Below are 18,229 nucleotides of genomic sequence, written 5' to 3'. Positions count from 1 at the left end.
TTCATCAGAGAAAATGACTTTACCCCATTCCTCAGCAGTCCAATCGCACTACCTTTTGCAGAATATCAGTCTGTCCCTGATGTTTTTCCTGGATGTGGCTTCTTTACTGCCCTTCTTGACACCAGGTCATCCTCCAAAAGTCTTCGCCTCACTGTGCGTGCAGATGCACTCACACCTGCGTGCTGCCATTCCTGAGCAAGCTATGTACTGGTGGTGCCTCGATCCCACAGCTGAATCAACTTTAGGAGACGGTCCTGGCGCTTGCTGGACTTTCTTGGGCGCCCTGAAGCCTTCTTCACAACAATTGAACTGATCTCCTTGAAGTTGTTGATGATCCGATAAATGGTTGATTTAGGTGCAATCTTACTGGCAACAATATCCTTGCCTGTGGAGCCCTTTTTGTGCAAAGCAATGATGGCGGCACGAGTTTTCTTGCAGGTAACCATGATTGACAGAGGAAGAACAATCATTCCAAGCACCACCCTCCTTTTTTGAAGCTTCCAGTCTGTTATTCGAACTCAATCAACATGACAGAGTGATCTCCAGCCTTGTCCTCGTCAACACTCACACCTGTGTTAACGAGAGAATCACTGACATGATGTCAGCTGGTCCTTTTGTGGCAGGGCTGAAATGCAGTGGGAATGTTTTTTGGGGATTCAGTTTATTTGCATGGCAGAGGGACTTTGCAATTCATCTGATCACTTCATAACATTCTGGAGTATATGCAAATTGCCATCATACAAACTGAGGCAGCAGACTTTGTGAGAATTCATGTGTGTCATTCTCAAAACTTTTGGCCACGACTGTATATCAATGTAAGTACAAAGATTTGACCATATCCCAACCACCCTTTTTCCTTCCCTCCCTCCCTCCCTTCTACCACATAACATATCCACCCGACCCCCCTAGTCCCTTCCCTACCCCTTCCACCCACCTCAAATCCTTCCTTCCTTCCCTCCCAACCACCCACCCCCAACCCCCTCCCAACCACCCACCCACCCTGATCACCCCATATAGCCAACCCACTCCACACCCTCCCTCAATTCGGTCCTAGAAAACAACAATTCTACAGAGATATCACAACAAATAAACAGTCAAGAATACAGGGGGAAAAAAATATACAAACAGCTCAATACAGTTTCCAAATACAAAAACAGAAATAAATAAATTATCAGTAAACCTTAGACAAACATGCTTGGACTGGATAGTATTATATTGATGACTGTACCTATTATGTAATGACTACTGGTAAATGCCTCCTGGGAAACCTTAAAGCATCTCATCAGAGGGGAGCCTCTACGAGCCTTTAACGTATGATACAAATGGTTGCCATTTTCTAACAAATGTATCATTGGAATCCCTAAGAGAATAATTCATTTTCTCAAGCTTTAGGAAGAACATTACATCGTTGAGCCATTGGAAGAACATTACATCGTTGAGCCATTGAGAAGTAGAGGGGGGCTGAGCAGACTTCCACGGGAGAAGAATTCTAAGTCGAGCTAATAAGGATGTAAAAGCAACAATATGGGCATGTTTGGGGTCCAAGGAGAACAAGTCTTACGCAATACCAGAAACAGCTATCAAGGGACACGGCTGCAGGTTCATTTCAAGCACATCAGACAAAGTTATAAAAATAGAATCCCAGTAATCTTGTAGTTTAGTTTTGAACCGCCAAGACTATCAATCGCCTCATCCCACCACTCATGTGTAAATTCAACACCCATTTCCCATTCCCAAGCAGATTTAGTTTTGTTGGTGGAGTGTTTGTCCAATGACAAAATACGCAGATATATTTGAGAAATGACTGCGAGAGGGGGATGCTGGGAGAGAAGAGCAGAGTAAAGCAGGAAGAGAAGCAGAAATACAAGAATGTGCCTCTAGGTGGCACCATGGGGTATCTGGAGCATGTAACCAGAATGGCAATTTCTGAAAGTTGGCTGCCCAGTAATAGTATACAAAATTGGGTAGTGTCAGCCCTCCACTAAACTTGCATCTCTGAAGTAAAGATCTACTGACTGGGTACCTTTCCTCCCCAGATAAATGTGGTAACAGCCTGATTGATTGACATAAAAAAAACTTTGGTAAAAACAATGGGATAGATTGAAATAGATAAAGGAATTTGGGTGAACTGTTCATTTTTACAGCATCAATCCTTCCTATAAGTGATAGTGGTAAGCTACCCCATCTCTGAAAATCAGTTTTCATTTGAGCAAATAGGGGAGCAAAGTTTGCAGAAAAAAGAGCATGTAATGAACGAGTTACGTTCACTCCAAGGTATCTGAAACCAGAGTGGCTAAGCTGAAAGGACAAGTCTGCCTGCTGGAGCTGTTGCGCTTCTGGATTGATTGGGAAGCCCTCACTTTTCTGGAGATTCAGCTTGTAACCGGAGAAGGAGCCAAAGTTCTCCAGAATAGAAAGGATAGAAGGTAAACAGGTTACAGGGTTATTTACATAGCTTATCATTATATACAGATGATTTGATACTCTATGTTCAACTCCTTCCCGTGCTACACCCTGGAAAGAGGAGGATGCCCGTAAAGCTACTGAAAAGGGCTAAATGGCGATGGCAGATCATAAAGGGGACAGTGGGCAGCCTTGGCGTGTCCCACATCCCAGGGCAAAAATAATCAGAATGGGTGTCACTGGTACAGGCACTGGCCTGGGGAGAGGTATACAATAGACGGATCCTTGAGCAAAAATGTGTCCCCAAATCCATTTTTTAAGAACAGCAAATAGGTACTCCCATTCAGTTCTGTCGAATACCTTCTCTGCTTCTAGGGAGATTACCACCTCAGGGGAGTTGGAGAATTGTTTAGAATAAATAATGTTAAACAGCATTCGAATGTTAAAACATGAATATCTGTCCTTTATAAATTCGCTTTGTTCCTGTAATATGAGTCTTGGTAAAACTACTTCCAGACGCCTCGCTATCACCTTCACCAGCACCTTTACATCCACATTAAGGAGCCTTAGGGGCCTAATTGAAGAACAGGAAGTTCTTAAGGAGAAGCCTGTGTTAGGGTAGGTGGCAACGAGCCACGTTCAAGTGATTCATTATACATAGATAAAAGTAAAGGGGCTAACTTGGTATAGCATTTCTTAAAGAACTCAGTTGGAAACCCGTCAGGCATTGTAGCTTTGCTGCTCTGCATTGACTTGATAGACTGAATAACTTCTTCAATGCCTGAGAGGGGAATCAAGGTCATCTGCAGTTTCAGCCTCAACTGTGGGAGTCTCCAGTTCACCCAAAAATGTAGCCATATTGTCAGTATCTGATGGAAATTCAGACATATGCAGGGAGGAATAGAAAGATGTGAAGGTGTCATTGATCCCCTTAGAGTCAGAAATCAAGCTATGAGGGGAATCTTTAATTTGGGGAATCAGACTTGTAGCAGCTCTGCATTTTAATTGGAGTGTGAGCAGACGACTTGCCCAGTCGCTATGTTCATAGTAGGTTCCACTAGCAATAGTAACCATTCTGCATCTGTAGTGGACAAGAGATTGAATTCAGATTGTAAATTCAAGCTTTATACCTATTCCCATATAACTATTATTTGTGTTGTTAGCCATCTAAAATATTGAAATGAAAAAGGTGTGAAAACAGACCGAGCATTTGCAAAGATAACAGAGAAAACTGATGAAAAAAGCAAAGATAGAAATGTGACCAAAATAATCACTCCCCCTCCACTCCCACCCAAATCCAAAGTCTCCTTCCCCAGCGAATGGAGACAGCAGGATGAAGTTGGCGCAGCGTCGGTGCATATAAACAGAAAACCTTCCTATCCTAACGCGTAGAGGCTCCATAGCACCAGTAGTGAAATACATTTGAAAAGGCATTCACAAAACGGTAAAGTAGGTCAATCAAAACAAAGACCCCATAACAGTGGATCGGAACTTTCCTGACTCAGGGAGTCTTCAATCAGTGCAACAAGTACAATGGATGGCCAAATAAGTGTCCCACAGTATGTTACCCTATTACAAAAAAAGAAAAGGGGACAAGTGTCTGTACATGTACGAATGATCAATAGGGTGCAAATAAAGTGAAAAGTCCTTCAGTCCTTAAGTATATAGAAAAAAAATGGAACAAAGGAAAGCTCTGCTGAGTGGCAATGTAATTTCCGAGACCAGAAACGTACGGAGGTTCAGAAGATCTCTGGGGAGTGTGACCGCATGAGGCTCTGTAACGGTTGGACTGAAGTCGGCGCCATTACCATTCACATTTGCCATCGCAGTTGAAACGTTAGTTACAGGTCTTCTGCTCCTCAGGTCGTTTGACATTTGAATCAAAAAGTTAACTCACGAACTCACCAATCAAATATGACATATTTGGCAAAATTAACCCATGCGTAAGCGCCTCGTCCACGAGCTTCTTGTCCATTCACATGCTAAACCGGAAGCCATAGTGGTGTGTTGGCATTCTATCCAATATATACAACACATCTTGACTAGTTTAGATTTACAGATTATTTTCTTAATGTAGAAATTAAGCTTAAGTGAAAATATAGTGAAAAGTTAAGTAACGCTAGGCATTATTTGCCTCTCTGATTCCTGATAATGTAGCTTGGCTGTGAAACAGGCCATTAAACAAGACACCTGCCAGGGTGTGAGCCTCCCCTGCGCTCCGCTGCCATGGCGCTGTGGTAAATTTACAGCCACATAACTCACACAGTGAATCCTCAAGGTGATTCCGCCATCGTCGTGCTCCACTAACCAGAGACCAGACACAGGACCAGACACAGGTGTTTGCTATGGGAATCAGTAAACAAGATATAGAGCTGTTGGGGTTGGGGTTGATGGGGCTGCCTGGGGTTGATGGGGCTGCTGTGGGACTGAGGTCTAGGACGCTGACGCCCTGAGGTGATCCATCTCACCACTAGGAGAGGGTCACTATAAACTACAGTCCTTTTTTTCTCCCACCTTTATTTAACCAGGTAGGCTAGTTAAAGAAAAACTTCTCATTTGTAACTGTGACCTGGCCAAGATAAAGCACAGCAGTTCGACACAAACAACAACACAGAGTTACACATGGAATAAACAAAAAAGAAAAGTCTATATACAGTGAGTGCAAATGAGGTAAGATAAGGTAAGGCAATAAATAGGCCATGGTGGCGAAGTAATTGCAATATGGCAATTAAACACTGGAATGGTAGACGTGCAGAAGATGAATGTGCAAGTAGAGATACTGGGGTGCAAAGGAGCAAGATAAACAAATAAATACAGTATGGGGGATGAGGTAGTTGGATGGGCTGTTTACAGATGGGCTTTACAACAACACTGAGCAAAAGCTCCCCAGTCTCCACAAGCCTCCATACAATTCCTCACAGCAGTGGAACTCTTACCCACATCCATGTCCATCCATGTGGGGGACCATCACCATCTCTGTGGGGAGTATAGACGATGGGAATTGGGGAACAGCCATATTACTCAAACACCACCAGAACAGCCATATTACTTTTCATAGAAGGAAAAGCCGCTATGAGTTTTGGTCGACTCCCTAGTGGTGGTGTCCTGGTGAGGCATCATGGGAGAATGAAGAGGCTGTTTGTAATCAGTGGGAGATGGGATGGAGCTGGCCTGGAAATGTTTCAGTATAGAAAGGTGATACTTGTATCAAAGTGAATGCATGTAAATTAAAGTGAAGTTCACTGACAGTAATTGATTTATAAACGCTGTGTGTGATGACTCTAGCATTCTTGCCTGCTTGACATAAACAGATATAACTCTGCTTCACACTCCCAAGGTCAGCCACTGACAGGTTTATGAGGAAATAAACACTTTTGAATTATAATTTTAGTATTGAAGTCATTGCAATTTGTGGCAGTGGCACATGTTGTGCAAGAATATAAATCACTGAAATTTTACCACCAATTTGTGAAACAATAAATACAAGGTAGGTGTAGAGAGATGCTGACAGAACAGCAGGAAACCCCTGTGTGTCCCAAATGGCACCCTATTCCCTATATAGTGCACTACTTTTGACCAGGGCTCTGGTCAAAATTAGTGCAACACAGTATATAGGGATTAGGGTATATGGTGCCATTTGGGATGTAGCCTTGGACAGCTCTCTGACTGATGCATGTGATCATGAGCAGTTATTGCTGTTGGAGGAAGTCATGAATTACATACAATGGACCTTACATTTGTACTTAACTGATTTCCTGTTGACAGCAACCTTGAAGTGGCGTCTAAATCGGAGAAATGTATCAACATAAGCAGCTTTTAAACAGCAATTCACTTTCTGAAATCGCTGTGAAATAAATCATGCACACCAAATGATAAACAGCTAACAAAGAGATCGGAATAATTTATTTAAAAAGGGTTTCTATGTCCTCTTTCGGGGGGGTTCAAATCTTTAACACCTCTTCCCCTTCTGCTGGCAGTAAGAAAGGAAATTACATTTCAACTTAGAAACTTCAAGTCTGAAAGCCCAGAGACATTAGTGACGTATTAACATAACATACCACCAGTCATTGCTATTTCCATGGCAATGTCAACCACCTACACACGACAATGTTTTTTTTTAAACTTTTTCTTCCAGAACTCCAGCCAAAGTGCCAAGAGTTGTTGTGTCAGTACGGCTGTGTCATAATGAGAAACGTGACGTTCTGCTTCTGTGCAGACGGCTTCGAGGTGGAACAGGATGGTCGAGCCTGCAGAGGTAAGGACCGACAGCCAACAATTCATCTAAATCAAAGGGATGAGTGTCGGATATTAACAAACTGATGACAAAAAAAGAATGGTCGCGCTTTTATGTTCGACAACACAGTAAGTCATATTTGGATCATTCTGGAATAACTGCTAAATGGACACACATATATTGTACTCTGTATGTGTGAAGGTGACATAAACCTGGCCATATTAAGCCAGGTTTATGTACCGGAAAGTATTCAGACCCCTTCCCCTTTTCTACATTTTGTTACGTTACAGCCCTATTATAAAACAGATTACATTTTTTTAAATGTCCTCATCAATCTACACACAATACCGCATGACAAAGCGAAAACAGGTTTTTAGAAATAAAAAAAACAGAAGTACTTTATTTACATAAGTATTCAGACCCTTTGCTATGAGACTCGAAATTGAGCTCAGGTGCATCCTGTTACCATTGATCATCCTTGAGATGTTTCTACAACTTGATTGGAGTTCACCTCTGGGGTAAATTCAATTGATTGGACATGATTTGGAAAGGCACATACCTGTCTATGTAAGGTCCCACAGTTGACAGTGTATGTCGGAGCAAAAACCAAATCAGGAGGTCAAAGGAATCGTCCATAGAGCTCAGAGACAGGATCGTGTTTTTGCTTTGTCATTACGGAGTATTGTGTGTAGATTGACGAGGGGGGAAAAAAACAATTCAATCCATTTTAGAATAAGGCTGTAACGTAACAAAATGTGGAAAAAGTCAAAGGGTCTGAATACTTTCCGAATGCACTGTATTTAGCTCATGTTTGAACGGCACTTAGTTTGTAACAACTTCCTGCCCTCTCACTGTAGATCACGACGACTGCACAGTATACGATACATGTAGCCAGACCTGTATGAACACCTTTGGATCATATAGATGTAGCTGTACAGATGGATACGTCCTACAACCCAACAGAAGGTCCTGCAAAGCCAAGACCGGTAGGATGAAGGATGTATCGTGGCTTTAGTATGCAGCATGTCTTTGGTGGAGAGCTTTTACCCCTAGAATGTGTTGTTTCATGAAGTAAACCAAGGGGTTACCATCTAATCAATAGGAATTGAACTTTATGTTGGAGACTCATCTGGTGAACATGTATGTATAGCCGAACTGTAACACGACCTGAGCTATTTCATGTCTACTTGTCTTTGCTGTTCTGTGTTAGGCCCCTTAGGGCCACAGCATAATGTGATGATTCAATCAGGTAACTTTACAATTGTCGCAGATAATACAAGAGGGGTGTTAAAAGGGAGACTTCAGGATTTTTGACAATGAAACCCTTGATCTACTTCCCCAGAGCCAGATGAACTCATGGATACCGTTTTTATGTCGCTACATCCATATGAATGAGGTTAGAGGTAGTTTCGTGAGCCAATGCTAACTAGCGTTAGCGGAATGACTGGACGTCTATGGCATCTGATAGCATGCTAGCACTTACAATAGACCTCCGGGCACTGCGATAATGCTAGTTAGCAATTGTGTTATTGTTAGTTAGTTACTTATTTCAAACTGCACGCAGAGACATTAAAAATGGTATCCACGAGTTCATCTGACAAGGGGAAGAAGATAAAGGGCTTCATTGCCGAAATCCTGAAGTGTCCCTTTAAAACATAACCATTAAAGGAAAGGATTTAGCAAGAGAGGGAACCTTGATTTATGACTAGCATTACTTCCATTACTCAAGTACCGTGTGAGCTAAACTTTCCTTGGACTGGTAAATCACACTCTTCATGGGTGAATAGAAGTCCAGGCCACGCACACACGCACGCACCCACGCTCACACACACACACCTGACATTCCCATGCTTTCAGCACCCATATGTCTCCTAGGTCAATAACAGTTGTAAAACACCTGGTGACAATCCTTTGTTTACTTTCCTGCTGGATATACAGTGGTGGGCTATCCCTTAGAAAGAGATCTACAGTAGTGGGCTATCCCTTAGAAAGAGATCTACAGTGGGCTATCCCTTAGAAAGAGATCTTCAGTAGTGGGCTATCCCTCAGAAAGAGATCTACAGTAGTGGGCTATCCCTTAGAAAGAGATCTACAGTAGTGGTCTATTCCTCAGAAAGAGATCTACAGTAGCGGGCTATCCCTTAGAAAGAGATCTACAGTAGTGGGCTATCCCTTAGAAAGAGATCTACAGTAGTTGGCTATCCCTTAGAAAGAGATCTACAGTAGTGGGCTATCCCTTAGAAAGAGATCTACAGTAGTTGGCTATCCCTTAGAAAGAGATCTACAGTAGTGGGCTATCCCTTAGAAAGAGATCTACAGTAGTGGGCTATCCCTTAGAAAGAGATCTACAGTAGTGGGCTATCCCTTAGAAAGCGATCTACAGTAGTGGGCTATCCCTTAGAAAGAGATCTACAGTAGTGGGCTATCCATTAGAAAGAGATCTACAGTAGTGGGCTATCCCTTAGAAAGAGATCTACAGTAGTGGGCTATCCCTTAGAAAGAGATCTACAGTAGTGGGCTATCCCTTAGAAAGAGATCTACAGTACATTTACATTTACATTTAAGTCATTTAGCAGACGCTCTTATCCAGAGCTATCCCTTAGAAAGAGATCTACAGTAGTGGGCTATCCCTTAGAAAGAGATCTACAGTAGTGGGCTATCCCTTAGAAAGAGATCTACAGTAGTGGGCTATCCCTTAGAAAGAGATCTACAGTAGTGGGCTATCCCTTAGAAAGAGATCTACAGTAGTGGGCTATCCCTTAGAAAAAGATCTACAGTAGTGGGCTATCCCTTAGAAAGAGATCTACAGTAGTGGGCTATCCCTTAGAAAGAGATCTACAGTAGCGGGCTATCCCTCAGAAAGAGATCTACAGTAGTGGGCTATCCCTTAGAAAGAGATCTACAGTAGTGGGCTATCCCTTAGAAAGAGATCTACAGTAGTGGGCTATCCCTTAGAAAGAGATCTCCAGTGGGCTATCCCTTAGAAAGAGATCTTCAGTAGTGGGCTATCCCTCAGAAAGAGATCTACAATAGCGGGCTATCCCTTAGAAAGAGATCTACAGTAGTGGGCTATCCCTTAGAAAGAGATCTACAGTATTTGGCTATCCCTTAGAAAGAGATCTACAGTAGTGGGCTATCCCTTAGAAAGAGATCTACAGTAGTTGGCTATCCCTTAGAAAGAGATCTACAGTAGTGTGCTATCCCTTAGAAAGAGATCTACAGTAGTGGGCTATCCCTTAGAAAGAGATCTACAGTAGTGGGCTATCCCTTAGAAAGAGATCTACACTAGTGGGCTATCCCTTAGAAAGAGATCTACAGCAGTGGGCTATCCCTTAGAAAGAGATCTACAGTAGTGGGCTATCCCTTAGAAAGAGGGGCTATCCCTTAGAAAGAGATCTACAGTAGTGGGTGAAAGGCTATCCCTTAGAAAAAGATCTACAGTAGTGGGCTATCCCTCAGAAAGAGATCTACAGTAGTGGGCTATCCCTTAGAAAGAGATCTAGAAAGAGATCTACAGTAGCGGGCTATCCCTCAGAAAGAGATCTACAGTAGTGGGCTATCCCTTAGAAAGAGATCTACAGTAGTGGGCTATCCCTTAGAAAGAGATCTACAGTAGTGGGCTATCCCTTAGAAAGAGATCTCCAGTAGTGGGCTATCCCTTAGAAAGAGATCTACAGTATTTGGCTATCCCTTAGAAAGAGATCTACAGTAGTGGGCTATCCCTTAGAAAGAGATCTACAGTAGTTGGCTATCCCTTAGAAAGAGATCTACAGTAGTGTGCTATCCCTTAGAAAGAGATCTACAGTAGTGGGCTATCCCTTAGAAAGAGATCTACAGTAGTGGGCTATCCCTTAGAAAGAGATCTACACTAGTGGGCTATCCCTTAGAAAGAGATCTACAGCAGTGGGCTATCCCTTAGAAAGAGATCTACAGTAGTGGGCTATCCCTTAGAAAGAGATCTACAGTAGTGGGCTATCCCTTAGAAAGAGATCTACAGTAGTGGGCAATCCCTTAGAAAGATATCTACAGTAGTGGGCTATCCCTTAGAATGAGATCTACAGTAGTGGGCTATCCCTTAGAAAGAGATCTACAGTAGTGGGCTATCCCTTAGAAAGAGATCTACAGTAGTGGGCTGTCCCTTAGAAAGAGATCTACAGTAGTGGGCTATCCCTTAGAAAGAGATCTACAGTAGTGGGCTATCCCTTAGAAAGAGATCTACAGTAGTGGGCTATCCCTTAGAAAGAGATCTACAGTAGTGGGCTATCCCTTAGAAAGAGATCTACAGTAGTGGGCTATCCCTTAGAAAGAGATATACAGTAGTGGGCTATCCCTTAGAAAGAGATCTACAGTAGTGGGTTATCCCTTAGAAAGAGATCTACAGTAGTGGTCTATCCCTCAGAAAGAGATCTACAGTAGTGGGTTATCCCTTAGAAAGAGATCTACAGTAGTGGGCTATCCCTCAGAAAGAGATCTACAGTAGTGGGCTTTCCCCTTTGAAATAGTCCATAAATAATGGAACCTAAACAGTGACTGGACATTACCAGTAATTGTGAAAGTGGCAGTAAATTCAATGTCCCAAACTAGTTGAATAGTGGAATACTACCATTTTAGCATGCTACTTGCACTGTAATGGTCAAAGCTACATAGACACCTGTAAAAGCTTGTCTATATCAACTTGTTACAGAGAATTAATCAGAGATTTTTGGAAGCAAATGAATGTTTGCCTGATGGGTCATTAGCAGCAAACAAGTGCTTATTATAACCTCATTCAGATGCTCTGTTTTGAAGTGTCTGTTGTTGGATTATATGCCGTAAGTATCCTTTAAGAATGTATGGATGGATACTAATTTCAGTCTCTCTCTCTCTCTCTCTCTCTCTCTCAGATCCTGGGGACAGACCACCTGTGTTGCTGATTGCGAGTACAGGAACCATCACAGTCACACACCTCAATGGGTCGTCTATACCCAACCTAAAGCCATTGGATACTAATCAGACGATTCACACGTTGGATTTCTGTTACAAGGATGAATCGTTATGTTGGATCTCCTTTACAAACTTCAACGGTCAGCTTTGGTGTGCCACCATGACAAAGTTAAAAGGCTTTTCACAGATGCGAAGAGTACGGATAGGAGAGAATCTAGAGAGTAAGTTTCGTTCCAAATGATGTAGAAATATCCATCATAAGGGTTTGGATGTTGCTGCTCTAACAAAAAAGTTTGCTCTAGTCACAATGTACTTTTTTTCATTTGGTTGTAGATGTGGAACATTTTGCCATAGACTGGCTCGCAGGAAACATTTACTTTGTGGATAGAGTAAGTGAAAGAATATATGTCTGCAATGAACAAGACGACGCATGTGTCACAATAGTCGGTCTCGATCTTCAAAACCCTGGTGGAATTGCTCTAGACTCATTGATGGGGTAAGTTGAGAAATTGAGAAATGTATTTTATGCAAGGGTTTTCCCGTCTAAATATGCCTCAGCTTGCCATCAGCTGTTGTACTGGTACCATCACATGTTTCTGATTGATTTAAGGTTCCTTGTAGTGGAACCATATGATATATTTTCCTTTTCTAAAAGCAGCAACAGACACCACCATATTTACTTTCACATTCTACAGATTTTTTTATATATATATATATATATATATTTTTTAAAACTTGAAATCAAACTGACTCAGCTCACAACATTTGACAACTCAATTTGAGTAGACCTGTATCTGTATGTGATACAGAGCTGTACCAGTTGTCAAACCCGAGTGCTACCTCCAGCTGATAAAGAAGCTACGAAGTGTGTCCCAAATGGCACCCTGTTCTCTATATAGTGCACTACTTTTGACCAGAGCCCTATGGGCCTCGGTAAAAAAAAAGTGCACTTTATAGGGAATATGATGCTGTTTGAGACAGTCTATTTTAAGGCTTAGACTTCCAAACCTGTGGTTATCTTCCTGTGCCACTCACTGCACTCACACGCAACAAAGCTGCTTTGACAACATCACAGTGAGAGGGGTAATATTCCAGGACCAATGTGTTCAATTATTGATGCGATATCATCGGCAATACATTAGTTTGCCCCTTCAGGGGGAAACGACTCCCTTCTACTCCCATGATATCTGTCAGATGACAAAAGGGAATGTAGACAGGTACTATCTAAGGATGCCATGTGTTTTCAATGGATTTCACTTAGTTCACTTCAAATGTTTTAGTGTGCTGCTTAAAATGGAGTTGGATTGTCGAAATGAATGGAAAGCGTAGAGCTGATATTGTCTCAGTCTGATATGATCTGATACATTTGTTTTGCGTAGACCGTTTTTACATTTTTCAAATGAGTCATTTTAGGTTTGATATGTTTTTAATAGATGAATCATACGGGATCTTATCAAAAAATAAGTGAAGGGTGAAGGTGAACTCTTACATGCAGTCATACTTCTGTTCTGAAGCTCATTGTTGAAAAGAGCCTTGATGCTGAAATAAAGTAATTGGCGTGTTGCATTTGGTTGACTGCACCTAGAATAGCTTTCTGATTGGTGTCATTGATTTATTTAATTACAAAACACTACTTAACTGTTCGAATGAGCTTTCAAATATGGTTGAATGAAAACCATCAATTTGCGGCACAACATTGCATGTGATAAATTCTGTATGTGACTGGCGTGTGAAATAGGAATTACAAGGACGATTGTGATTCCACAGTTTATTTCTCCACAACACCCGTTTCCCTACTGTTTATGGGACCGTGCACATTACTCAATGTTTCAGGTTCAACGTGATAAAGTCAAAGTGTCAGAGCTAGCGACAAAGCTCATTGCCATCCGTAGTCCAAACTGTAGGCCTACTGCACATTGATTCTCAATTGTGGTTGGATTCTATTAAAAACACTTTTATACCCTGGGATTCAACTTGCTTTTCAGGAAAATGTTCTTTACCGATTCGGGGAGTACGGCCAAGTTGGAACGGTGCAATATGGACGGCACCAACAGGACCAGGATAGTGGAGAAGAGAATAGAGAAGCCCACAGCTGTTACTCTGGACCTGGTTAGAAAGCTGGTCTACTGGGCAGATGCTGTCCTGGACTATATCGAAGTGGTGGACTACAATGGGAGCAACCGGCACACTGTTATCCATGAAAGCTCTGTAAGTACAGCGTCTGACAGTTGTTATCCTATGATCTGCCCATTTCCAATGTTCAATCGTGCTTTGCTTCAGAGAAACCATATACGATTTTACCAACGGGCATGCCAGTTAGTCTCACTTTAAGGGTAGTTTGTGAGGACTCAATAAGATAGTCCAAATGACAGAGCCTTTGGTTAAGTCGTGGAGTAGATACTCTGCCGAGTGTGGACATTCTTTGACCCTCCCTTTTTTACATAGAGACAGTGGTTACGTCCCAAATGGCATCCTATTCTGCACTACAGAGAGAGGGAGTAGGGTTGAAAGAGATGCAACCGATGCTACTGTACATTCCTGCTGCTGCTGTATCCCCTCGTCACAGCCTTTTCCAATGGATTAGAATGGAGTGGAGGAGCAGGCCCAGCTAGCACATTTTGGCTTCCAATTGGTTCTGGGAACGAAGCCATAAGTGAAAATGTTTCCTCTTCTGGGGACACACATTTGCAGGTTGCCGGAAGGTTCCCGAGAATGTTTTATTATGGTTTTCTAAACGATAGGTTATTTGAAGGTAACTAAATCATGTTCTGAGAACGTGTTTCAAATAAGACTTTTAATGACACTGCTAGCTTAGTTTTGGGTTAACTGTCTTGAACTCCAAGCACAGATAGGACATGCAAACAGACGTCTTCTTTATTGTGGCACGGCATCGGTGACATTCAAACCTTCTGTTTTCTATCCGTGGAATTATTCCACTGTGAAACCAGGATGTGTAGCATGCCGTGTTTTATTTAACTCATACGAAGCTGTTCATTTTAGTCGAATCAAACAGACCCCATTTCAAAGGAAACAATCACTTATTAGGATCAGGTTGTGGCCAATTACACAGCTTAAATAGAACCACGAGGAAACCTGTAGAAAACATTAGGCTGAAGTACTGAAATTCCCACAGAGAAACATGGTTTCTTCACATTCTCTGAACAATTTGAGAACATTACTTTCAATAGAACCACGAGGAAACGTTACGCTGATTGTACAGAAACTCCCACCTGAGAAACATATGGTTCTCAGAATGTCATGTGCTAGCTGGGTATCCTGCACCATTCCAAGAATATTGTTGGAATCAGTGGCGGCTGCTGAGGGGAGGACAGCTCATAATAATGTCAGGAATGGAGTGAATGGAATTCCACCTATTCCACTCCAGCCATTACCACCCCCCCCCCAATTAAGGTGCCACCAACCTCCTGTGGTTGGAATATTGTATGTAAAATTAACCATAGGACAACCACTTTCTCACCGAGCTCTAAGAAACAGATGGTTCTCGGAACGTTATGTGCTTGCTGGGGGCAAAGGTGTTTACCTGGGGATTAAATTGAGATGAATGAAACATATAAATGCAGCCCAGCGTTGCTCTATAGCACTGTGCCTCTCCTTCCTCTTGTCACTACTGCTCTCTTTGTCTCCCAGTTGCTGCACCTCCACGGATTATCACTCTTTGAAGATTATTTGTTTGCAACTCGTACCGAGCCATCTAAAGGGACAAAAGCGGACATTTTACAGATAAATCGGTTTAGCGTAGCAGACGTTCAAACTGTAACCACCGTGGAGAATTCTGTGGGAATACGTGTTTACCAGAAACTCACCCAACCAACAGGTAAAAAGAAAATATAGTGTTCCTTGCATGTGTAGAAGATAGCTGTGTCTGTGTGTGTTTGTGTGTGTGTTTGTGTGTGTGTGTGTGTGTGTGTGTGTGTGTTGTGTGTCTGGTATCTACCCACGTCTCCTATCTCTCTCTGCAGTCAGGACTCATGCCTGCGATCCCGATCCGTCCGGAAGAAAAGGAGGATGCTCTCACATGTGTCTGCTCAGCGGAAGTTACAAATCCCGATCCTGCCGCTGTGGAACAGGCTTTGTACTGGGAAGTGACAGACAATCTTGCAAGAGTAAGTTCATATTAGGGCATATTATGTCCTGTGTTGACGGTCATAGTGTCAGTCAGAGGCAAAGTAGCTTCTATAATTAGTGACAGCGCCCGCGCGACCCAAACGTCTGCAACTTTGCTCCAGCCTGCTCCTCTGTCAGGTCTACTGAACATCACATCTAGTCAACCCAAACAACATCGCTAATGACTGGTGAAAAGCCCAAATTCATCTTTGTTTTGGTCGGCTTCAATGCGTCCCGTTAACTTTGTCTCAAGCGTTGCTTTGGCACAGGCTCGTTTTTGGAGTAAGGGATTGATTGATTTGATGAGGTCTAATCAGCCGACCGAATTCTTGCTTTAATTTAGGTCATTGTAATTACCTTATTATTCTTGTCTTAGGATACAATTTTTAATTTCCTGTGTCGGTTGGAAGAAAAGCGAATCATGTAAATGAATTACACACGGGCAGTGTTCAGGGTAAAGAAGATTAATCGCTGGTGGTTTGTTTATGTAATATTCATAACTCTTCCTATAAGCACCCTCTTCATAATGCATTATAACCTCCCTCTGCAGAGCCTATGAATGAGGTATTCCTGTTCTACGGACGAGGGAGACCCGGTGTCATCCGAGGCCTGGACCTGAATAGCAAGTCGGAGGCCGAGCACATGGTACAGATTGGCAATCTTGTAAACCCTCGGGCGATCGGCTTCCATGCAGAGACCAGCCACATATACTTTGCCGACACAACCAGCTTTCTGATTGGCCGACAAAGACTGGATGGGACCCATCGAAAAACGATCCTTAAAGATGGTCAGTGCATTCAGATGGTTCTGTTTGTTAGGTAACAACTTCAAGTGACCTTGAGATGAGATATTCCAGATGTTGACAAAAAATAGCACCTTTTAAGTTAATGAATTGAGAATCATGCCAATCACGTTATGTGAGGGTTAAACACATGTGGACAGACGCCGGTAACATAAGATTGTATCATAGCAGTCGTCAACAGACTGTGAGATGCGACGACTAACGAGGAACTCTCTTCTGGTGCCCAGATATTTTGGACAAATCACAATTTCACAGGTGTTCGCATCTTTCAAATTTTGGAATGGGCTCCTGAGTGGAGCAGCGGTCTAAGGCACTGCATCTCAGTGCAAGGGGCATCACTACAGTCCCTGGTTCGAATCCAGGCTGTATCCAGCCGTGATTGGGTCCCATAGGGCGGCGCCCAATTGGCCCAGAATCGTCCGTGTTTAGCCCGGGTAGGCCGTCATTGTGAATAACAATTTGTTAACTGACTTGCCTAGTTAAATATATATATATAATTTGGCCCATGCTTTGGTTGAGTTTCCATTTAGAGGGGATGGAAACGTCTCTAGTCTCGTTAGTATATTTTCTCATACAACTCCCCCAGAACATTATCGAGCATCTGAAGAAATGATGCAAGATTTTAGTTCTGGGATTATGTGAGTATAGAAGTCCTTTGTCTTCTTTACATCCCTGGCATGTACCTGTACACCTCTGTACACAAATGAATCATAGGTTATTCATACTTTCAAAGGTCTTAAAGTTGGGTCCCCGAATTAGGTCAATCTCTAATACCCAAAAGCTTTCTGTGTAAGCAGCACTATTTTGCATGACTTTTGTGTTGTGTGTGATTAATATATCTGCTACAATAGATTCTAGAACAATGCTTTGGGGTTTTGATTCCATTAACGAGGATCTGGAGACAGTGATAGATTACGCTCCTGCAGGGATGATCAAGTAGAGGATAACAACAGCATACTCTTATGCATTACATTTTTTTTGACTCACATCCTGTCCTAGACCTTGATAACGTGGAGGGGATCTCAGTGGACTGGATAGGGAACAACTTGTACTGGACAAATGACGGCTACAGGAAAACAATCAACGTTGCCAGATTGGAGAAGGCTGCACAAACAAGGAGAACTCTGTTAGAAGGAGATATGTCTCACCCCAGAGCGATCGTGGTGGACCCTCTGCACAGGTGAGTGTGTCTTTTACAGTTGACACCCTGATAAGATCTCCTTATGTTGTGACGTTTCAATAGATATTGGTTTGTACGTAAGATGCCAGGACCCAATTTTGGTACTGTTTTGAGTAAATTGACTCTGGCCGGGATTCAATCCGATCAGTGGTAGATCCGCGTTATAGCGCGCTTGACATTTAAAGGTCATTTTCACTTGAGACGACATATGCAGCATTTACCTGAATGCGGTCTCCGCAAATGCTGAAACATTGCCTTGAAAATGTGCATAGCCAACAAAGTGCGACCTAAATCTCCATCTGAGGAAAGGAGCTGAGTTTGGACACATTTTTCAGTCAGTTAATTATAAGAATGAGCTTAAAGGTGAAATGGAATGGCAAAAATGTAAGTAGTGTGTTGCTCACTGGTATGAGAGGCTTAACAGTTTCAGAGCAGACTAGAGTGTCTGCTGCTTTTCGGGAACTTTAGAGTGATTTGATATTCACACATTTGGTGTCATGTCTAAAAGAATATATATACACTGCTCAAAAAAATAAAGGGAACACTAAAATAACACATCCTA

The 18,229-nt window shown here is 42.4% G+C and overlaps 1 protein-coding gene across 1 annotated transcript in view; it reads left to right on the top strand.

Annotated features, from left to right (window-relative positions):
• The window catches only part of LOC115129860 (low-density lipoprotein receptor-related protein 1B-like), a 206,029-nt gene that overhangs the window by 44,569 nt on the left and 143,231 nt on the right, over window positions 1-18,229 (top strand). The window contains 9 exon segments of the mRNA XM_065025737.1: window positions 6,539-6,658; window positions 7,495-7,623; window positions 11,521-11,781; window positions 11,894-12,056; window positions 13,546-13,768; window positions 15,209-15,395; window positions 15,541-15,684; window positions 16,236-16,472; window positions 17,487-17,667. Of these exon segments, the coding sequence (XP_064881809.1) occupies window positions 6,539-6,658; window positions 7,495-7,623; window positions 11,521-11,781; window positions 11,894-12,056; window positions 13,546-13,768; window positions 15,209-15,395; window positions 15,541-15,684; window positions 16,236-16,472; window positions 17,487-17,667 (1,645 nt within the window).

Source organism: Oncorhynchus nerka, linkage group LG2 (assembly GCF_034236695.1).
Source record: "Oncorhynchus nerka isolate Pitt River linkage group LG2, Oner_Uvic_2.0, whole genome shotgun sequence".
NCBI classification, from domain to species: Eukaryota; Metazoa; Chordata; class Actinopteri; order Salmoniformes; family Salmonidae; genus Oncorhynchus; species Oncorhynchus nerka.
This window is presented reverse-complemented; position numbering and strand designations above follow the sequence as displayed.